Source organism: Ranitomeya imitator, chromosome 1 (genome assembly GCF_032444005.1).
Source record: "Ranitomeya imitator isolate aRanImi1 chromosome 1, aRanImi1.pri, whole genome shotgun sequence".
NCBI lineage: Eukaryota > Metazoa > Chordata > Amphibia > Anura > Dendrobatidae > Ranitomeya > Ranitomeya imitator.
In genome coordinates, this window is record NC_091282.1 from 434,298,429 (window position 1) to 434,322,955 (window position 24,527).

Consider the following 24,527-nt stretch of genomic DNA (forward strand, 5'->3'; position numbering starts at 1 on the left):
TTCTTTTTACGGGTGAGGAGCCATTTAGCTTTTCCAGAGCCTTTGTACTACCAGTAACGTGGAAGCCGCCTACATTTCTGTTAACAGATAACGGATCTGAGTGGGGACTTGCTTTTTTTGTGGATTGAGTTGAAGCTTTTATTGGGAACTTTTTACATAACGTTTGGGATCACATTTATTTGGCGCTCTACGCTGACCACTTACTTTGGGGTTTCCATTTAAATCTGTGAGTGACATGATTCAGATGAAACCCCCGAGTGATCCATTCACTATAATGAGGCAGCAGATTTAATCTGGATTCCATCAGCCCTCTTTTCAGTGATGTCCTTACTTGCAGAAGTGCACAAAACTGTGGCCGATGGCACTTTTATGCACGCCTAAAAAGACGTAAACCACTGGATCACAGGCCAGATGGCGTCCACAGTGCCTCCATCTGCTTAATTATAGGGAATCTTCTGCCAGAGGTTTCGTCTGAATCACATACCCTGTTTCCCCGAAAGTAGGACCCCCCCGAAAGTAAGACAGGGTGGGGGTTTCGGGGGGGTCCTCCAATGTAAGGCCTCCCCCGAATGTAAGGCAGGGTTGGGGGGGCCGCTGTGAAATGTAAGGCCCTTACCTTTGGGCCGCCGCTGTCCCCCATTGGGTCCCCAGGCTCCAGAGGTGTCCTCAGGTGCAGCTGGGCGGGTCCAGCGCTCATGGGGTTAACTCGCCGTGTTAACCCCGCAATCCGCCCAGCTCAACAGCTCATTGGCCGCCCCTGCTCCCCACGTCACCGCCGTCCCCCGGCTCGAGCGCTGATTGGCCAATCAGCTCGAGTGCTGATTGGCCCAGCAGCTCGGGCTGTAATTGGCCGCCCCAGCCCGTCACCGCTGTTTCCCTGCTGATTGGCACAGCGTTCCCTGCAGCACAGGCCTTCCGCACCCACAGCCGCACCGCAGAGGAAAACGTCCAGCATTTAAAAACCAAGTAGGGAAACATGTACTGTATAGGGTATGGGGCTGTGTGCAGTGGGATACGGCACTGTTATGGGGTATGGGGCTGTGTGCAGTGGGATACGGAACTGTCATGGGGTATGGGGCTGTGTGCAGTGGGATACGGCACTGTTATGGTATGCAGGCAGAGGGTATACGGCAATTACCGTACAGTACCGTACCGTAGTGTGTTACTGTTACCGTACTTTGATTTGTTGTCTGCTTTCCAGTTGAACGGTGTAACGTTAAGTACTGTACTGAATTTGAAAATTGTCATTTTTTTTTCCGGCTAATGTAAGACCTCCCCCGAAAGTAAGACAGGGTGGGACTTTTTGGGGTAAAATTAATGTAAGACAGGGTCTTACTTTCGGGGAAACACGGTATTTTAGAGATTTACACGGAAACCCCGATGCAAGCGCTCAGCGTAGAACACAGGATACATGTGTGCCGAGCCTTACTGCAGTCTTTGGGAGGCAGAAGGAAAAAATCAACAGCAGGTGAAAAACTGGTTTTATTTAATTGTTACGCTGTTCTTCGTGTGGTGTAAGTGATTAGGCAACTTTATTCTTCGGGTTGGGGCGATTACAGCAATACCAGATTTATTTTGGGTTTTTATGTTTGGCTGCTATCACACACACTAAAAGACGCTTTTTATTGCAAAAAAATAGTTTTTGCATCACCATATTTTGAGAACTATAATTTTTACATATTTATGCCCATAGAGTCATGTGATGGCTTGTTTTTTGCAGGACGAGTTAACGTTTTTATTGGTACCATTTTTGGGCACATTTTTTGTGAGGCAGAATTAACAAAAACCAGCATGTCACGCTGCTGCAATGAAAGGAGGTGCAGGCTCCTCTAGATGGCAGTAGAGTGGAAGCAGGACTGCACCTAAACAGAGTGGGCCTGCAATGCAACAGTGAGGCTACCACAGGTGGCAGCAGAATAGTCAAACAAGCTGGGTCAAATCTTAGACTGTAGCGCAGTACCAAAGGAATAAGCCAACTCATGGTCTGAGACAAACCAGGGAGTCAGTAAAGGTCAGGGGCAGATAAGACAAAAGACAGAAGCAGGTCAGGATACAAGCCAAGTCAAAATCAGCGATTCAGCACACGGTATGCTGCAATCATGTTTGGTCACAGCATTTCAGGGGTTAAAGTGCCGGGAGCGGTCTGTGACCACTCCTGGCGCTTAGTGCCGGGTGTCAGCTGCCAGAATCAACTGTCAATCAAATAGGCCCAGGGACGGATTATTACGTCCGATGTCACGATGTCAGAAAAGGGTTAAGGAATAAATTACACTTTTGAGCAGCAGCCTCCACATCTAACACTGATGCACGTTTCATCTTGAGGCTTTTTCTTGGGGCATTTTTTTTTTCATCTGAGCCACATATCAATTTCAGTGTTATTTTTTGTCACATTGTTTGGATGAGCTACAATAATACACTGCAGAGTTTCCACACGCAAATCGTTACAGAAAATCCACAGCTTATCTGTCCTGCATAAACATTTAATTCATGGAGATTTAGTAACATCTGAAACCAAATTTAGGCCACGTGCACATGTTGAGTGTTTGATGAGATTTTGCCTCAGTGTTTGTAAGTCAAAAACAGGAGTGGAACAATCATAGGAAAAGTATAATAGAAACACATCACCACTTCTGTATTTATCACCCACTCCATGTTGTGGCTTATAAATACTGAGGTAAAAACAAAAATCACCAAATACTCAACGTGTGCACGTAGACTTCAATCAGATCATTTATATTGTAAAAAGGCAGCCCTAAATCTTTCCTACAGCTGTAAACCCAATGATGCTAACACAAAATCTACAGCAGTAGAGCGTGTTCACATGTTGCGATCTTGCTGCAAGTTTTTAAGCACGGTGTCACAATACAGCTGTCGGGTGACCCGAGACCAGAGGCTCCTTTCCCGGCCCTAACACTAGGGGGCACCCTAGCTTGCCCTGTTCCTTCAGATGGCGAAGGCGCCGGGACCTCCTCCCTTGCCTTATTTCCTAAGTTAGCCCTCCGTCTGATCCCTTCCCCCACCCAGGGAAGAGAGGGCGCTACTGTGCACCTCAGTACACCAACCTGACAAATAGGGCAACAAAGACAAGGGGTAACTGAAAATTCCACAAACACAAAATATTCACTCACATATAACTCACATATAACAGAGGAATCCACCGGGGTGTGTAGGAAGGGGAAGAAACCAAAACAAGGAAGGATAAGGAATAATCAAGCATACAAACCAAACAACAGTAACTTATAACTCCTCCAGCTCTACTTATCATACCAACTTCTCTCCCTCCTTTAGCCATGCAGCAAAAGCTAACTCTGATGAGGATTAGTAATAGAGCCCAGATTATATAGGGAAAAGGAGTGGCTAACCGAGCACAAATGAGAACAGGGATTTCCAACATGACTGAATAATCCCTGTTGCACCACCTGGTGGCATAAACTCATTTGAACTGCAGTCAAATGAGTCTATGTCACCAGGGAGGCGCAGCTTCAGTGACGGCACTGCAAGTCCCGAAGCTCTGTTACCTTCATTTCATTCATTCCCCAATCTCTTACAGCCAGGAGCAGTCACATTAGCACCGCTCCTGGTTGTAACTGTATTTAACCCCTTCAGATGAATTTACATTGCGGGACATGAATGTACGGCAGACAGGTATGGAATATTGTTGCTTTTTTATTTTCCTTTTATTTTTTACAGGAGAACGAGGGTCGTCAGTTGGATTGAGCGTACAATAAAGATAATAAAACCCCATGTATTTATTTATTTATTTCATTAAACTACTTTATTCTTAATGTGTGTGTATTTTTTACCCTTTACTAATATTGAATTAATAATGGATAGGTGTCTTATTGACATCTCTCCATTATTAACCAGGCTTAATGTCACCTTACAATAGCAAGGTGACATTAACCCCTTATTACCCTATATCTGTTGTGAATTCTGCTCTTGGGCTCCCTCCGGTGGTTATGAGTGGTAGTGCTGCTGTCTTTGGATCGCAGCATTTATCAGGTGTATCCACTTTTTGCAATTTGGGCTGGGCTATTTAGTCCTGCTTTATCCTTTAGTCAGTGCCAGTTGTCCATTGTTTTTGGAGGATTCACATCCATACCTGGTCTCTCCTGTTTTGCTGTTCATTTCAACAAAGATAAGTTCTGGTTTTGTTTTTGCTGTCCACCTGCTGTGGACCTTATAGTTCTGTGCATTTTCATGTTTTGTCTTGTCCAGCTTTGTCTGTGAAGGATTTTTTGCAGCCAAGCTGTGTCTCTGGAGATGCAGATATACCCTCCATGTCTTTAGTCAGATGTGGAGATTTGTATTTTCTGTGGTGGATATTTTCTAGTGTTTTAATACTGACCGCATAGTACTCTGTCCTATTCTTTCTTTTTAGCTAGAATGGCCTCCTATGCTAAATCCTGATTTCAAGTCTGCGTATGTCATTTCCCTCTCCTCTCACAGTCAATATTTGTGGGGGGCTGTCTATCCTTTGGGGATTTTCTCTGAGGCAAGATAGTTTTCCCGTCTCTGTCTTTAGGGGAAGTTAGTTCTCAGGCTGTGTCGAGGGGTCTAGGGAGTGTTAGGTACTCCCCACGGCTACTTCTAGTTGCGGTGCTAAGTTCAGGGTTTGCGGTCAGTACAGGTACCACCTTCTCCAAAGTACGTCTCATGCTGCTCCTAGGCCACCAGATCATAACATATATCCCACCGCTACAGGGGAGTGGGAAGAGAGTGGCTAAGTGCCAGAATAGGCGCATCTTACAGATGTGCCTTTTCTTGGGTGGCTGGGGGCAGATGTTTTTAGCTAGGGGGGTCCTATAACCATGGTCCCTCTCTAGGCTATTAATATTTGCCCTCAGTCACTGGCTTTCCCACTCAGGTGGAGAAAATTGTGTCACGCCAGTTTTTTCCGTTATTTAACCCTTTATTTTAACCCCTAGAGCTCCAAAATTTTGCACACACAAACTGCTAACATTATTATTGAGGAATATGTACAAATCTAACGGATATGAAATGGTTTGCTGTATGTAAACCATGTCTCATATCCTGTCAGGTTTGGTAAGGAGTTAGCAAAAGCCGGCAATTGAATTACCGGCTTTTATGATATCTAGCTCTGTATTAAATATAAATATACATATGTGTCTCATATATCTATATATATATATATATACACATATATATATAGACTGTATATATGTTTTCATGGATATTTGAGCCCATAGATCTATTCTATGTCCATTTTGCAAGCCAGCGAGAAAATCTCCCCGTATGGATGCCATATGGATGACACACAGAAACTTTTTGGAGAAAAAAATGGCATCCTTGCATTGAATGCGGATCACTGTTTAGGAACGTTTCTGCGTATCTCGGCCGTAAAAAATGGACCGTATTTTTATACGTTAGGTCTGACCCCGGCCTTAGGGATTCTTAAAAGGGTATGTTCCTATATGGCAACTTTGCAGCGTTTTTCCTGCACCCAATACATTCCCTACTGGCAGGAAAATCTCTGCAGTCAAAAAGGAATAAATTAGTTGCGTTTTACATGAGTTGTTGCTGCAATTTTTTTTGTGTGTTATACAGGAGGGTTTCATTTGTCTACTGTATATGTTTATGAAGTAAAAATAAGTTATAATGCACATTCCTGTTGAACCACATATCTTTATACTCATTTTGTATATTATCTGTGATTTCTGAGGTCACATCCTTATCTATAAAGACAAGCGTTTTTATACTACAAAAATGCAGGGCTCCAAATACTTGTGGATGAAAAGCAGACTGTGAGCTGAAAGTTCAGAAATCTCATTGATTTTGCTGCTACTGTTTATATACTGCATAAAATACGCATCAAAATGCTGAAATTATGCTACATGTGAACATACACTAACTAAGAGGCAATTTTAGTCAAAGTAAAAGCACTCTCCGGTATTTTGGAGATTTTATACATCTAAAATAAATAAGAAATAAACAATGTACCACCAAAGCCGACTGTATACCGAAGAAGTATAGTACAAGCATTTTTTTTCTTTTCAGCAATAAAATGTTTTACTGTGCTGGTAAATGTGAATTTCTTACTGCGAAATCTACCACAGATGCAAACTAATTCCTACTAAAATAAGTTTATTCTGTTAGCAGCATATTTTACTTACCAGAAGGACCATGGGTTTTTTCCATGTAGTTAATCCTATAATACCAGACAGAATTACCTGCAAAAAAAAAAAATTAACCTCAGTAATTTTTGAATGTTAGTTCTGTATGTTCATTTATAGTGTTAACCCCCTAGTGACCGAGCCAATTTTGACCTTAATGACCAAGCCAATTTTTACAATTCTAACCACTGTCACTTTATATGATAACTCTGGAACGCTTCAACGGATCCCACTGATTCTGAGACTGTTGTTTCATGACATATTGTACTTCATGTTAGTGGTAACAATTTCTTTGATATGTCTTGCGTTTATTTATGAAAAAAAAATGGAAATTTGGCAAAAATGTTGAAAATTTAGCAATTTTCAAACATTTCATTTTTATGCCCTTAAATCAGAGAGTTATGTCAACCACAATAATTCATAAATAACATTTCCCACATGTCTACATCAGCACAATGTTGGAAACATAATTTTTTTTGTTAGGATGTTATAAGGGTTAAAAGTTGACCAGCGATTTCTAATTTTTCCAACAAATTTTACAAAACCATATTTTTAGGGACCACATCACATTTGAAGTGACTTTGAGGGGTCTGACAAAAAGAACCCAAAAGTGACACCATTCTGAAAACTACACCCCTTGAAGTGCTCAAAACCACATTCAAGAAGTTTATTAACACTTCAGGTGCTTCACAGGAACTGAAGCAATGTGGAATGAAAAAATGGACATTTAACTTTTTTCACAAAAAAATTACTTTAGACCCAAACTTTTATATTCACAAGGGTAACAGGAGAAAATGGACCACAAAATTTGTTGTGCAATTTCTTCTGAGTACGCCGATACCTCATATTGGGGGAATACTACTATATGGGCGCTCAGCAGGGCTCGGAGGGGAAGTAGCACCGTTTGACTTTTTGAATGCAAGATTGGCTGGAATAAATGGCGGGCACCATGTCGTGTATGGAGATCCCTGATGTGCCTAAACACCACAAGTGACCACATTTTGGAAAAAACACCCCTCAAGGATTTTATCTAGGGGTATGGTGAGCATTTTGAATCCACAGGTACGACACAGAATTTGATAACACTAGGCCGTCATATTGAACATGTCGTCATTATTGTTTAGCGCAAGTTCTTGCTACTCCAGTTTGCATCGGGCGCTCGGGTATGCACCGAATATCGCGGGTGCTCAAGTGACATGCTTGAATCCCTGCCCCAATGCAAACTCGAGTAACGAACACTTGCGCTCAACACAAGTTGTCATATCGTCATCAATTTTTTTAACTTTTGAAAAAAAAATTCTAACCCCAACCCTAACACAACCCTAAAGCCAACCCTAACTTCAACCCAACCCCAACCACAGCCCTAATCCTAACTCCAACTCAAACCCTAACTGCAAAGAATGGAAAAAACAAAAAAATTTTTGTATTTTTTTAATGTAACTAAGAGGGTGACAAAGGGGGATTTGATTTACTATTTTTTTTTTATTTTGATCACTGTGATAGTGTCTATCACAGTGATCAAAATGGACCAATAGGAAAAATTTCCTATTGTTGTTGGGTAGCGGCCAGCATTTTCTTCCAGGAAGATGACGTGGAGGGCGGGGAGACTGAGCAGGAAGGCCTGGGGATGGCGGAGGTACCGGGGGGAGGCTTGGGTCTTTTATCTTATATGCTAGATCATACCAAAGAGAAATGAATTGCAAATCAGACTTTTTTTTGTAATAGCCGAGGCCACATAGATTTTCCGACGCTGAGGGTCGCTTTACCCTTTAAAAAAACAGCACTGAGGAATAAGTACCCTTAACTGCCACCATTAAAAGGCATATCGGTGGTCGTTAAGGGGTTAAGGGCCTGAGCAGACAAACCAACCAACAAGCCGATACAACCGCCAATAGATATATCTTTATCAATCAGCATTCATTTAGTAGCCAGTTTACAAAGGAAGACCTCAGTATACTCTCATTAGTGTGAGTATTGATTACACAGGATGATGCATTGCCAAGAATGATGATCTTTAGTTTTTAAGAATGCTCATTCACGATTATCTTTCAGTGTAAATGCAGATTAAATCATGGGGTGGGGGGATGAGAAATGAAGACGAAATGCATTTGTGTTTTTATTTATTCCTTTACTGTCTTCTTTAAAGTGGTTGTCAGGGACTATGACAAAGATGGCTGCTTTCATATAAAACTAGCATCATGCTTGCAGCACAGCCCCAATAATTTAGAAGTACCGTATTTTTTTGGAATATAAGACGCACCGGACCATAAGACGCACCTAGGTTTTAGAGGAATTAAGGAAAAAAAATTGAAGCAAAAAAAATGGTCAACTCTGTACTGTAATATTCCCTTTCCTGGTATATATAGTTCCCTCATCCCCATTCTGGCCCCCTCATCCCTATCCTGGATGAGGGGGCCAGAATGTTCAGAATATTCATTTCTCTTAAGTATCGGCACACGTGACCGCCGGCCCCAGCAGGAAGCCGCTGGCTGATACTGCATGCTGCTGAAGAGGAATGGATACTCACCGCTCTCTGCGATGAACAGTCCCGGTGAGTATTCCGGCAGCTGTGCTCTGCTTGTGAGCAGCGCATGACATCCCTGCCATGCGCTGCTTACAAGCATTAAGCACCTGCTGGCACCGGAGCAGGATGCTGCGAGGTAGCACCATGTAGGTGAGTGTAATGTTTTTTTGTTTTTTTTTATCTCTCCTGATGGAGCCATGGATACCAGGAACGGATGGGGCCAATTATAAAAAAAGGATGGGGCCATTTATACCAGGATGCCAGAAAAATGAATATGAATTGCCCTCAATGCCGATGGGCGTGGAATGCAGTGCATATTCATTTCTCTTTAGCAGCAGGCACAGGAGTTAGCCAGAGCCGCCGGCTCCAGTCTCTGGTGACCCAATGCTCTGCCGAAACGGCGCCCCACCTCCCCACCACAGCCAGACCCCATACATCCAGACTATAAGACGCACCACATTTTGGGAGGAAAAAAGTAGGTCTTATAGTCCAAAAAATACGGTAATCTCATCTTCAATTGCTATGGCATATTGCTGGATCTGTCATTGCCTTTCAATTATTTGGTGTTAGATGCTGGGAACCCCACCAAACCTGAGAATGAAGGGTCTGCATCACTGACATAACACTACATATCTTTCACTGTTTGTCCACACGAAGTGGTGCCCTACAACCTGCAATGCAGGGAACTGAAGCACAGCCCAATTCAAGAAAATGGGACCATTTACACTCAGGTGGCTAATAGCATGAGAAAACTACGGACAGGTGCAGATGACTGTAAATGCCCTCATCCGAGAGAATCGGGTTGATTATGCAAATGACACTCCCATCAAAATCTGATCAGAGTGTCAGAATAGTGTGATGCAATTCTCTCGAATGAGAAGATTAAGAAAAAAAGTCTCCATCTTCTCCATTCTGTCTGTCCATGGACTTCGTGTGAGGGAAAAAAATTGGACAAGTGCATGGTCCTATAAGCTAAAATTGGTCCTAAAATGTCTGTTTTTAAAATTCTGCTTTTTATATCTGGATGTTTTGTTTTTTTACCACAGCATGCACATAGTTTTTGCAAGGACTATTCAGGTAAATGGGAATGTCACAGAAATGTTGCCAAAAAATTTTCCAGATGTGAATTGAGCTGTAAAGTATAACCTCACCTATATACAATTATAGCCAAAAGTATTGGCACCCTTGAAATTGTTCCAGAAAATGAAGCATTTCTCCCAGAAAATTATTGCAATTACACGTGTTTTATTATACACATGTTTATTTCCTTTGTGTGTATTGAAACAACACAAAAAAAAAGAAAAAAGGGCAAATTGGACATATTTTCACACAAAAATGGTCCAGATAAAATTGTTGACACATTTCCAAAATTGTGGGTATATATCTTTGCTTCAAGCATGTAATGCTCGTTCAAATTCACCAGTGTCAAGTAACAGGTGTGGACAATATGAAAATCACAGCTAAAACCAGATAAAAAGGGGGGAGGTTGACTCCATCTTTGCATTCTGTTTGCTACACTAAGCATGGAGAACAGAAAGAGAAACTGTCTGAGGACTTGAGATCCAAAATTGTTGAAAAATATCAACAATCTCACGGTTACAAGTCCATCTCCAGAGATCTTGATGTTTCTTTGTCTACAGTGTGCAACATAATCAAGAAGTTTACAAGCCATGGTACTATAGCTAATCTCCCTGGACGTGGATGTCAGAGAAAAATTGATGTAAGGTTGCAACGCAGGATAGTCCGGATGGTGGGTAAGCAGCTCCAATCAAGTCCAAAAGAAATTCAAGCTGTCCTGCAGGCTCTGGGTGCATCAATATCAGCGCAAACTATCCATCTACATTTGAATTAAATTAAACACTACAGCAGGAGACCCAGGAGGACCCCACTGCTGACTCAGAGACATAAATAAGCTAGCCTGTAGTTTGCCAAAATATACGTAAACCAAAATGCTTCTGGGAAAGCATCTTGTGGACAGATGAGATCAAGATAGAGATTTTTTGCAAAACATATCATTCTACTGAATGAGGCCTACAAAGAAAAGAACACAGTACCTACAGTCAACAAATACGGTGGGCGTTCAAAGATGTTTTTGTGTTGTTGTTTTTTTGCCTTTGGCACTAGGTGCCTTGACTGTGTGCAAGGCAACATGAAAAATGAACAAATAATTTTGGGTCACAATGCAGTGCTTAGTGTCAGGAAATTGGGTCTGTATCATAGGTTATGGGTCTTCCAGCAGTACAATGACCCCAAACATTCTTCAAGAAGTACCAAGAAATACATGGAAAATAAAGCTCTGGAGAGGTCTGAAGTGGCCCGCAACAAGTCCAGATCTAAATCCCATTGAACACCTGTGGAGAGATCTAAAAATTGCTGTAGGGAAAAGGGATCCATCAAATATGAGAGACCTAGAGCAATTTGCAGAAGAGTGGTCCAAAATTCCATTTGAGAGGTGTTAGAAGTTTGTTGATGGTTATAAGAAGTGAATGATTGAAGTTATTTGATCCAAATGCTGTGCAACTAAATATTAAGTTGAGGGTGCCATCAAGTTTGTCCTGCCGATTTTTGGTGAGAAATGATGTCCAATTTGCCTTTTTTCTCTTGCTTTTTTTTTAAAGTTCCAATACACACAATGGAAATAAACATGTGTATTACAAAACATGTGTAATTGCAAACATTTTCTGGAACAACTTCAAGGGTGACAACACTTTTCTCCATGACCGTATGCCACTGAAACCTGTTAGCGTATATCTGACATAGTAATCCCAGCTCGGTATAAACAGCCTATGTTGCTCTTCTTAGTATTGTAGTACAGTAAGGGCGTGAGCATGACACTAACTAACTATAGGATTTATTCCAGCCTTGTGTCTTTTGGTGCCAAAATATAGTGTGATGCGTGCACGGTTACTTACTGTGGCATCACAGTTGGCTTTAGTGTTCTTACCGACGGGTCTGCTCCAAACAAAACAATCAGTACACACAGGCGGATGTGGAGCTCCTTCAGCAGGTGAGCAATAATGAGTGTGTTTGTGGTTTAACTGTCCAACGGGGTCCAACTCTCCTCTCACTATGGGTCCTGGCCTCTTCTGTCACTTAGTATCTTTCCTGGCAGGAATTTCCTCAACTCCAGACAGGTTCTGATCACGGAAAAGTTCAGCTCCAATCTACCGCTGCTTTTAACTCAGTGGGGTGCTTTCACGAGGGGATGTTATCAGATCCCTCTCCAGCAAATTCTTTCCCTATGAGTAAGGGCGCTAGCGATGCGCCAGAAACGCATCAGGTGTTTCTTATGCTTTTAATCCGGTTCGACATACCAAAATAAAGTGTTTTCCTTTTATTTAATGGGTTGGAGTGCCCATTAATTTTCTCCCTTTTTTGTGTCTTTGCCGTGCTCACCGGCGGAAGGAGCACCCACCCATTTTGCTGCATTGGACTCAACTCACACATCATTCTGTGAATAACGTCTGCAGCTCCGTACCTCTCTCTCCTACACATTCTCTCCCACTCTTCATTGCTGCAGATTCTCCGTAAGATGGCCGCACTTCCTCTATCTCTTTCACATTGTAATCCCTCCTCCTTATAAGCATATCATATTCTTTCAACAATGTTTAAACAACAGCGACATATTGTGGCCAGTTAACAATATTAACTATAAGAAACATCCATTTACAACAAGTACAGGAATTATACTGGCGTGAGTACATGTATACTCAATTATACCGCTCTGGTTAGCCGACACACATCTCACATGAGTACTGTCGCTTGGATTTGGCAGTTTGTAGGTCATTAGTGACTTTAGTCAGGGCAGTTTCAGTGGAATGGTGAGATCGGAAGCCAGATTGTAGGCGGCTGAAGAGGGAGCAGAAGGAAAAGTGGGTGAACAGTTTAAAATGGACGTGTTATTACAGTAGTTTTGAGGCATATGGGAGAAGTGAAATGGGGCAATAGCTAGACAGAGAGGATGGGTCAAGGGAGGGCTTTTTGAGGATTGGGATGAGGTGGGACAGAATTGGGTCACATTCACAGGCGGTGAGATGTGATTTGGATAGTAAAGAGGAAAGCTGATGTTCTGAAATGGATGAGAAGCTAGTTTTGGAGGAGGAGGGCTGAGTAGTTATGAGGAGGGGTTGTGGGGCTGTAGGTCAAAGCTTTCTTTGATGTTATCGATCTTCTGTTTGAAGAATGAAGCAAAGTCTTCCGCTGAGAGGAGAGGCAGGAGGCACGGGAAATGAGGGAGAGAATTTAAAGTTTTGAATAGTTTTTTAGGGTTGTGAGGCGGGAGGCTATGAGTGATGAGAAGTATGTTTCTTTTGTTGCAGTGAGCATGGACTTGAAAGTATTGAGGGACTGCTGGAATGCAAAGAAGTGCTCATTGGAGTAGGACCTTTTCCATCTCCGCTCAGGAGCCCTGGAAGCCCGCCTCATTTCCTTAGTCAGAGTGGTATGCCAGGGTTGCTTGCTGATTGTGCAAGCTTTGGTATGTGTGAGGGGGCGACCGATTTGAGAGCTGAAGCTGTTGTGGTGTTATATAAAACGAGCAGCAGCATCTGCATTTTGTAAGGAACTTATGTCTGTAAGAGGGTGAAGTAATTTCTGTGAGGTTGTGTAAAGTTGTGGAGTGGGGATTGTGGACCTGGAGGAGGGGGAAGAGAATGTAAGGCTAGGTTCACATTGCGTTAGTGCAATCCGTTTAGCAGATACGCTAACGGATTGCACGTACGCAATGTCCAAAAAGGGATTGCGTTCGGCAATCACGCTAGCGCAGATGCCCGATCTGCGCTAGCGAGGAACGGACCCTGAACGCTGCAAGCAGCGTTTGAGGTCCATCCGAAACTAACGGCATATCGCAGACGCATGCCAAAAATGGCATACGTTTGCGATGCGTTAGGGATCCGTTAGCACACTGCAGTCAATGGGTGCGCTAATGGATCCGTTACATAGCGTTAATTGCAACAATTGCGCCATGTAACGGAGTCCGTTAGCGGACACCCACTAACGCAATGTGAACCTAGCCTAAGTAGGTTGTGGTGAGAAAGCAGGAGATGCGAGCTAGAGAGGTTAGATAGTGAACAGAGGCAGGTGGAGATAAGGGCTAGTGTGTGGCCATCTTAGTGAATGGCTGCAGAATACCATTGAGTAAGGTTGAAGAAGAAAGTGAGAGATAGAAGCTTAGAGACAGCTGAGTGGGAAGTGTCAATGGAGATGTTGAAGTCACCTATTATGATATTGGGAATTACAGCGGAAAGGAAATGAAGTAGCCAGGTGGTGAAATGGTGGTGGCTGGCCCTGGGGAGTGGTAAATGACAGCAATTTGGAGGAGGAGTAGATGGACACACAGCGCACCTCGAAAACAGGTAGAGTAATGGGTGGCAGTGGGATTTTTCTGTGAAAGAGCAGTTATCTGACAGGATTAAACCAACTCTTCCACCATGCTTGCTGCTGGAGCTGGGATGTGGGAAAGGAGGAATCCACCAAACAAAAGTGCAGCTGGAGAGGTTATGTCAGAGGGGGTGAACCAGATTTCAGTGATGTCAAGGAAGGAAAGCTTGTTAGTGATTAAAAGATCATGGATTTATGAAAATTTGTTGCAGACAGAGCGAGCGTTTCATAGAATTCCTCTTAGAGGGACTGGGGAAGCGGGGGCTGGATGAATGGGTATAAGGTTAGAAAGGTTGCAGAAATTTGTGATAGATCATGGATGTGAGGTGGAGGTGACTGTGAGGATGTGGTGAGGACCAGGATTTGGAGAGATATCACCGGCAGTGAGGAGGAACAGAGAAAGTGTTAGTAGGTGGGAGCAGGAGAGGGCATGAGGTGGCTGTCTGTGTTTGGAGACAGAGGATTGCATGTTGAGGAACAGATCTAAGGAGGAGGTGAGATGACCAGTAGTGATGAGCGAGTGTGCTCGTTACTCGAGTTTTCTGAGCATGCTCAGGTGTTCTCCGAGTATTTTGAGCTTGTTCGTAGATTATGTTTATGTCCCCGCAGCTGCATGATTTGAAGCTGTAAGACCGCCTGACTATATGTGGGGATTCACTAACAAACAGGCAATTCCCGCATGTGTTCAGGCTGTCTAGCAACTGCAAATCTTTTTCAGGAGAGGCTAGATAAAGGTAAGGTAAATGAACCGATGAAGGCAAGGTAAGGTAAATTAACCAATATTTGACTGTATTAATGTGTCCTTTATATATTTTACCCTTCTATGCAGCCATCTGCAGACCGGACATAACTGCAAGAGAAGTATGCTGCCTTCCAGGTGCGATGATCAAGGATGTGACCGATAGGATACCAAAGCTCTTCAGCTCCAAGGACGTCCACCCATTTCTTCTGATACATGTTGGCACCAATGACACGGCAAGGAAGGACCTACCGACAATCTGCAAGGACTTTGAAGAGTTGGGGAAGAAAGTAAAGGAACTGGATGCACAGGTAGTTTTTTCTTCTATCCTTCCAGTAGACGGGCATGGCACCAGGAGATGGAACAGGATCCTTGATGCAAATAACTGGCTAAGACGATGGTGCAGACAACAAGGATTTGGATTCCTGGACCACGGTGTGAATTACTGGTATGATGGACTCCTCGCCAGAGACGGACTACACCTCAACAAACCTGGGAAACACACATTCGCCAGAAGACTCGCTACACTCATCAGGAGGGCGTTAAACTAGAAGAAGAGGGGACGGGAAGAAAAACATTAGACTCGAACAAAGACGACCCAGGAAAACATACTCAGAAGGGAGGTAAGAACATTTCTAAAACAATCCACAGTGAGGAGATTGGAACAAAACAAAATCCTCTAAACTGCATGCTCGCAAACGCCAGAAGCCTGACAAACAAGATGGAAGAACTAGAAGCAGAAATATCTACAGGTAACTTTGACATAGTGGGAATAACCGAGACATGGTTAGATGAAAGCTATGACTGGGCAGTTAACTTACAGGGTTACAGTCTGTTTAGAAAGGATCGTAAAAATCGGAGAGGAGGAGGGGTTTGTCTCTATGTAAAGTCTTGTCTAAAGTCCACTTTAAGGGAGGATATTAGCGAAGGGAATGAGGATGTCGAGTCCATATGGGTTGAAATTCATGGAGGGAAAAATGGTAACAAAATTCTCATTGGGGTCTGTTACAAACCCCCAAATATAACAGAAAGCATGGAAAGTCTACTTCTAAAGCAGATAGATGAAGCTTCAACCCATAATGAGGTCCTGGTTATGGGGGACTTTAACTACCCGGATATTAACTGGGAAACAGAAACCTGTGAAACCCATAAAGGCAACAGGTTTCTGCTAATAACCAAGAAAAATTATCTTTCACAATTGGTGCAAAATCCAACCAGAGGAGCAGCACTTTTAGACCTAATACTATCTAATAGACCTGACAGAATAACAAATCTGCAGGTGGTTGGGCATTTAGGAAATAGCGACCACAATATTGTGCAGTTTCACCTGTCTTTCACTAGGGGGACTTGTCAGGGAGTCACAAAAACATTGAACTTTAGGAAGGCAAAGTTTGAACAGCTTAGAGATGCCCTTAATCTGGTAGACTGGGACAATATCCTCAGAAATGAGAATACAGATAATAAATGGGAAATGTTTAAGAACATCCTAAATAGGCAGTGTAAGCGGTTTATACCTTGTGGGAATAAAAGGACTAGAAATAGGAAAAACCCAATGTGGCTAAACAAAGAAGTAAGACAGGCAATTAACAGTAAAAAGAAAGCATTTGCACTACTAAAGCAGGATGGCACCATTGAAGCTCTAGAAAACTATAGGGAGAAAAATACTTTATCTAAAAAACTAATTAAAGCTGCCAAAAAGGAAACAGAGAAGCACATTGCTAAGGAGAGTAAAACTAATCCCAAACTGTTCTTCAACTATATCAATAGTAAAAGAATAAAAACTGAAAATGTAGGCCCCTTAAAAAATAGTGAGGAAAGAATGGTTGTAGATGACGAGGAAAAAGCTAACATATTAAACACCTTCTTCTCCACGGTATTCACGGTGGAAAATGAAATGCTAGGTGAAATCCCAAGAAACAATGAAAACCCTATATTAAGGGTCACCAATCTAACCCAAGAAGAGGTGCGAAACCGGCTAAATAAGATTAAAATAGATAAATCTCCGGGTCCGGATGGCATACACCCACGAGTACTAAGAGAACTAAGTAATGTAATAGATAAACCATTATTTCTTATTTTTAGTGACTCTATAGCGACAGGGTCTGTTCCGCAGGACTGGCGCATAGCAAATGTGGTGCCAATATTCAAAAAGGGCTCTAAAAGTGAACCTGGAAATTATAGGCCAGTAAGTCTAACCTCTATTGTTGGTAAAATATTTGAAGGGTTTCTGAGGGATGTTATTCTGGATTATCTCAATGAGAATAACTGTTTAACTCCATATCAGCATGGGTTTATGAGAAATCGCTCCTGTCAAACCAATCTAATCAGTTTTTATGAAGAGGTAAGCTATAGACTGGACCACGGTGAGTCATTGGACGTGGTATATCTCGATCTTTCCAAAGCGTTTGATACCGTGCCGCACAAGAGGTTGGTACACAAAATGAGAATGCTTGGTCTGGGGGAAAATGTGTGTAAATGGGTTAGTAACTGGCTTAGTGATAGAAAGCAGAGGGTGGTTATAAATGGTATAGTCTCTAACTGGGTCGCTGTGACCAGTGGGGTACCGCAGGGGTCAGTATTGGGACCTGTTCTCTTCAACATATTCATTAATGATCTGGTAGAAGGTTTACACAGTAAAATATCGATATTTGCAGATGATACAAAACTATGTAAAGCAGTTAATACAAGAGAAGATAGAATTCTGCTACAGATGGATCTGTATAAGTTGGAAACTTGGGCTGAAAGGTGCCAGATGATGTTTAACAATGATAAATGTAAGGTTATACACATGGGAAGAGGGAATCAATATCACCATTACACACTGAACGGGAAACCACTGGGTAAATCTGACAGGGAGAAGGACTTGGGGATCCTAGTTAATGATAAACTTACCTGGAGCAGCCAGTGCCAGGCAGCAGCTGCCAAGGCAAACAGGATCATGGGGTGCATTAAAAGAGGTCTGGATACACATGATGAGAGCATTATACTGCCTCTGTACAAATCCCTAGTTAGACCGCACATGGAGTACTGTGTCCAGTTTTGGGCACCGGTGCTCAGGAAGGATATAATGGAACTAGAGAGAGTACAAAGGAGGGCAACAAAATTAATAAAGGGGATGGGAGAACTACAATACCCAGATAGATTAGCGAAATTAGGATTATTTAGTCTAGAAAAAAGACGACTGAGGGGCGATCTAATAACCATGTATAAGTATATAAGGGGACAATACAAATATCTCGCTGAGGATCTGTTTATACCAAGGAAGGTGACGGGCACAAGGGGGCATTCTTTGCGTCTGGAGGAGAGAAGGTTTTTCCACCAACATAGAAGAGGATTCTTTACTGTTAGGGCAGTGAGAATCTGGAATTGCTTGCCTGAGGAGGTGGTGATGGCGAACTCAGTCGAGGGGTTCAAGAGAGGCCTGGATGTCTTCCTGGAGCAGAACAATATTGTATCATACAATTATTAGGTTCTGTAGAAGGACGTAGATCTGGGTATTTATTATGATGGAATATAGGCTGAACTGGATGGACAAATGTCTTTTTTCGGCCTTACTAACTATGTTACTATGTTACTATGTTACTATACGAGAATAATGGGGGATATTTTAATTCTGAAACATAAGTACTGTATATACTCGAGTATAAGCCGAGATTTTCAGTCCACTTTTTTGGGCTGAAAGTCCCCCTCTTATACTTATACTCATACCCAGGGGTCGGCAGGGGAGGGGGAGTGGGGGCTGTCTAATTATAGTCACCTGCTCCTGGCGCAGTCCCTGCAGGTCCCTGCTTCTCCAGGGGGCAGCTTCTTCCTGTAGTGAGCAGTCACATCGTACCGCTCATTACAGTAATGAATATGCAGCTCGGTGACCACTCACTACAGGAAGAAAATGCGGTGTCGGGGAACAGACGTGCAGCGACGGCGCCAGGAACAGGTAAGTATGACGGTGGCAGTGCACGATATTCACCTGCTCCTCATTCCACCATCGGCGCAGCTGTGTCTTCCGCAGTGACGCTCAGGTCAGAGGGCGCGGTGACGCGATTAGTGCGCGCCGCCCTCTTCCTGAACGTCGGTGCAGAGGATGGGGAAGACACAAAGGCGGTCAGCGCTGGAACGGGGAGCAGGTGACTATAGCAAGTGTCGGGGGCCGGAGAGGTGAGTATGTAATTTGTTTAATCGCAGCAACAGCATATGGGGCAAATATCTGTATGGAGCATCTTATGTGGCCATGTGCAGCATTATATGGGGCAAATATCTGTATGGAGCATCTTATGTGGCCATGTACATCCTTATATGGGGCAAATATCTGTATGGGGCATCTTATGTGGCCATGTGCAGCATGATATGGGGGCAAATATCTGTATGGGGTATCTGTATGGGGCCATGTGCAGCATTATATGGGGCCATGTGCAGCATGATATGGGGGCAAATATCTGTATGGAGCATTTTATGGGGCCATAATCCAAATTTGTGGAGCATTATATGGGGCAAATATCTGTATGGGACATCTTATGTGGCCATATGCAGCATTATATGGGGGCAAATATCTGTATGGGACATCTTATGTGGCCATGTGCAGCATTATATGGGGCAGTTATCTGTATGGAGCATCTTATGGGGCCATGTGCAGCATTATATGGGGCAAATGTCTGTATTGAGCATCTTATGGGGCCATAATCAGCATTTGTGCAGCATTATATGGGGCATATTTTAATATGGATCATCTTATGGAGCCCATCATGAACTGTATGGAGCATTATATGGGGCTCCTGATTCAATATGGATATTCAAAAACACTTAAACTACTGATGTCTCAATTAATTTTACTTTTATTGGTATCTATTTTTATTTTTGAAATTTACCAGTAGCTGCTGCATTTTCCACCCTAGGCTTATACTCGAGTCATTAAGTTTTCCCAGTTTTTTGTGTCACAATTAGGGGGGCCGGCTTATACTCGAGTATATACGGTAAATACCCAACATTTTCCAATGGTCTCTAATTATTTTGGCAATCTATTTACTCTGTTCTCCATAAGTAGAAACCAGTGGGTCTCCGATCTTATCTTTCTTTTCACTAACTGCATTAATTAATGCAGTTCTATCCAACTTTTGGACCTTACTTTCCTGATCACACAGAAGTTTCTGTGGATAATCTCTAGTTTTGAACTTTTGGTTACAAAATTTAAGTAAGTTTGCAATTTATTTTCATCACTCTTAATTCTTTTAATTCTCAAGTATTGGCTACATACAGTACGATGATTATACCATATGTTTTGGATGATGACTGTTATACCTCAAAAAATCATTACCATCTGTTGGTTTAATTCCTTAACCATGTGATACTAAAAGAAAGAACCTGGCACTCAACTTAATGCTCGTGAGATTTTAATGGTAGTAGCCAAAAAAAGTTTCGGTCCTATATCTGGACCTTCATCAGTTACGTACTATGATGAAAAAGTGAATGACTGTAGTGTCATATAAGGCACAGCATGGTCTGCGTCTGGTATTTGCGCAGATAGGTTTAGGCACACAGACTGGACTTATTAACGCTGATAGGTGCTGTGCTTGTGTCCAGACACGGAATCCCCGCTAATTCCTTAACAACCACCGATACGCCTTTTATCGGCAGTAGTTAATTAACGGCGCTGTGGAAAAAGTGTATAGCACCCCCCAGAGTCGGGTTTTCTCAGTTTCTCAGCTGCCGGGGGTAGTTGAGACCTGAGAGTACATGATTCGGGTCGGATTTTGCCGACCCTGGGGTTGCGATCTCCGTTATTAACCGTATAATGGCGACCGCAAAAAAAAGCGTAATTTACCATTTAAGTTCTCTGTCCTCCAATGTGATCGCACACCAGAGGACAGAAGACAAATGGGGTCTACGATCACCCCCCGATACTTACCAGTGTCCCTGGGCCCTCCTGCTTCTCCCCACAGCCGCTGGCGTCTTCTTCTGGTAATAGCGGGCACATGCGCATTGCGCCCGCCGAGATCTGCCAGCTGGCTCCCGGCAACAATAGGAAGATTTTTCCTATTCGTTCATTTTGGTCATTGTGATAGGGTCTATCACAGTGATCAAAATAAAAAAAAATTGTAAATAACCCCCTCTTTATCACCTCCTTAGTTAGGAAAAAATAATAAAATAAAGAAAATGCATTTATTTCCATTTTCCCATTAGGGTTATAGTTGGGCTAAAGTGAGTTGGGCTAAAGTTAGGGTTAGAGCTAAAATTAGGGTTAGGGTTGGGTCTAAAGTTAGGGATAGAGTTGGGATTAGGGTTAGGATTAGGGTTGAGATTAGGGTTAGGGATTAGAGTTAGGGTTGGGATTCAGGTTAGGTTTGTGGTTAGGGTTATGGTTAGGGATTAGGGGTGTGTTTGGATTACGTTTGAGATTAGGGTTGGGATTAGGGGTGTGTTGGGGTTAGGGTTGTGATTAGGGTTATGATTAGGGTTGGAATTAGGGGTGTGTTGGGGTTAGGGTTAGGGTTGGGATTAGGGTTAGGGGTGTGTTGGGGTTAGGGTTGTGATTAGTTATGGTTAGGGCTGGGATTAGGGGTGTGTTGGGGTTAGGGTTGGAGTTAGAATTGGGGGGTTTCCACTATTTAGGTACATTAGGGGGTCTCCAAACGCGACATGGCGCCACCATTGATTCCAGCCAATTTTGCGTTCAAAAAGTCAAATGGTGCTCCCTCCCTTCTGAGCTCTGCTGTGCGCCCAAACAGTGGTTTACCCCCACATATGGGGCATCAGCGTACTCAAGACAAATTGGACAACAACTTTTGGGGTCCAATTTCTCCTGTTATTTGGGAAAATAAAAAATTGTGGGCTAAAAAATTTTTGTGGAAAAAAGTCTGCATTCCAAAACATCACTACTTCCCTTCCGAGCCCCGACATCTGCCCAAACTATAGTTTTCTCCCACAGATGGGGTATCAGCATACTCAGAACAAACTGGACAACAACTTTTGGGGTACAATTTCTCCTGTTACCCTTGTGAAAGTAAAAATTTGGGGGTGAAAAGATAATTTTTGTGGAAAAAATGATTTTTTATTTTCATGGCTCTACTTTATAAACTTCTGTAAAGCACTTGGGGGTTCATAGTGCTCAGCACACGTCTGGATAAGTTGATAAGTTCCTTGAGGGGTCTACATTCCAAAATGGGGTCACTTGTGGGGGTTTCTACTGTTTAGGCACATCAGGGGCTCTGCAAACGCAACATGATGCCCGCAGTCCATTCTATCAAAGTCTGCATTCCAAAACAGCGCTTCTTCCCTTCCAAGCTCTGCCATGCGCCCAAACAGTGATGCCCCCCACATATGAGGTATCAGAGTACTCGGTACAAATTGCACAACAACTTTGGTGGTCCAATTTCTTCTGTTACCCTTGTGAAAATAAAAAATTGCAGGCTAAAAAAATCATTTTGAGGAAAAAAAAATTTATTTTCATGGTTCTGCGTTATAATCTTCTGTGAAGCACTTGGGGGTTCAAAGTGCTCACCACACATCTAGATAAGTTCCTTAAGGGGTCTAAATTCCAAAATGAAGTCACTTGTGGGGGTTTCCACTGTTTAGGCACATCAGGGACTCTCCAAACGCAACATGGCGTCAGATCTCAATTCCAGCCAATTCTCCACTGAAAAACTCAAACAGCGCTCCTTCCCTTCCGAGCTCTGCCATGCGCCCAGTGGTTTACCCCCACATATGGGGTATCGGCACTTTCTGTCATGTACACCCCTCAAAGTGACTTTAAATGTGAGATGATCCCTCAAAAAATGGTTTTGTGAATTTTGTTGTAAAAATGAGAAATCACTGGTCAACTTTTAACCCTTATAACTTCCTAACAAAAAATAATGTTGTTTCCAAAAATGTGCGTATGTAAAGTAGACATGTGGGAAATGTTATTTATTAACTATTTTGTGTGACATATCTCTCTGATTTAAGGGCATAAAAATTCAAAGTTTGAAAATTGCTAAATTTAAACATTTTTCGCCATATTTCCATTTTTTTCATAAATAAACACAAGTAATATCGAAGAAATTTTACCACTAACATGAAGTACAATTTGTTAAGAAAAAACATTCTCAGAATCAGCGGGATCCGTTAAAGCGTTCCAGAGTTATAACCTCATAAAAAGACAGTGGTCAAAATTGTAAAAATTTACCTCGTCATTGAGCTGCAAATTGGCTCCATCACTGAGGGGTTAACATAAAGGACATCAAGAAACTGTATACTACTATCTGAACTGTGAAGATCTGAGGTTGTGGGTTGTAATAATCACCTAGGCAGGTTAAAGATGCAACTATTTTTTATTCGCTACATCTATGGTCTTACAGCAAATCCGGGTAGATGGCCACAATGCAATGCACCCCAGTCCACAAGATCGCAACCTGAGCCAGTAGTTCCACTGCTCCTGTACCAGGTGATCTCCACTGTCTCCCAACTTTTGGTTGGCACACAGCTTTTGTATCTCCCACCAGTATAGTCTGTAGTCACTGTCCACACTCCTCCAGAAGACAGATTCCACGACCCAAGTATCCAGCTCAGCCGGCAACTGATCTCTATTCTCCATAGGCCATCCATACACCAGTACCTCAGCAACAGATCCTCACCCCTTGACTTCATTGCACCAACTCCCTCACTAATAACATGGCTTATTTTTCTCCCTCTCCTGGGATCAGCCCCCTGGATGAGAAAGAACTGTTCAGACTCTTCCCCTAAAACATTTGCTGAAGAATGTTCCAGAAACCCAGTCTTCAGCCTGGCTGTAGGGTTGCGTATTAAGGATGCCCCCCGCCGAGAGGAACAAACACATGATCCCACTGGAGGCGAAGTCAGAAATGATAATGTAGGCCTTATGTATACATGAGATCCAGCATGCAAGTCTTCCTCTGCTTACTGACACTGAATGGAAACATTGATTCGTGAGGCTGAACACTTTCCAGGAGATGTTTGTACACTTTAAACTGACGAGCAAGTAAATCTCTAATAAAACACAACAATAAGATTAACGTTATCGGTGCTCCGTGCTGGAAATGTCCATGGCCAGCTCCTTACAGTAGCAAATTGTCTATGTTAAGAAATTAGAAAATAATAATTTGAAAGAATTCTCATGAACATATGATAATATTATTCCCTTTAGATATGGCACAACAAGGGGGCAGCATCGGAAAAGAAGAGGAGGCAAGCTGCATCAGAGACAACAGAAAAGAGAAAAACAAGGCACGACAACAGAGACAAATAACAACAAGGAGGAAGGAAATTAACTAGTGGTAAATATATCAAACAAAATACTTACGAGCCACAAATAGCGTTTTTTAATAAGGGATTAATATTTAGCCAGAGTAAGCTTGTGGATTGGTTTTAATTGGAATTAGATCTTAAAAATCGGCGTCGGGAGGCTGGGAGCAGGAGTGGAATGGAGGACAGCCGTTTCGCGCTGCAGTGGCGTGTTGTGAATTCTGTTGTCGAGCTCCCTCCTGTGGTCATGAATGGTACTTCGGCTGGTTCTGTCCATGGGCTTCCTCTGGTGGTTGTGAGTGGGGCTGCGGCTTCTGAGTTTCCTTCCACACGTGACGAGGTTAATTCGTTAGCTGGCTGCTCTATTTAACTCCACTTAGATCATTGCTCTATGCCACCTGTCAATGTTCTAGTATTGGTCTAGTCCGCTCCTGGATCGTTCTGGTGACCTGTATTCTCCAGCAGAAGCTAAGTTCCTGCTTGTTTTTCTCTTGTTTGCTATTTTTCTGTCCAGCTTGCT

General features: G+C 42.7%; 1 protein-coding gene across 1 annotated transcript in view; it reads right to left on the reverse strand.

Annotated features, from left to right (window-relative positions):
- Positions 1-24,527, reverse strand: part of ENTREP1 (endosomal transmembrane epsin interactor 1) — a 170,666-nt gene that overhangs the window by 121,438 nt on the left and 24,701 nt on the right. The window contains exon 2 of the mRNA XM_069763629.1: positions 6,135-6,191. Coding sequence (XP_069619730.1) covers positions 6,135-6,191 — 57 coding nt within the window. The remainder of the gene's footprint in view (positions 1-6,134; positions 6,192-24,527) is intronic.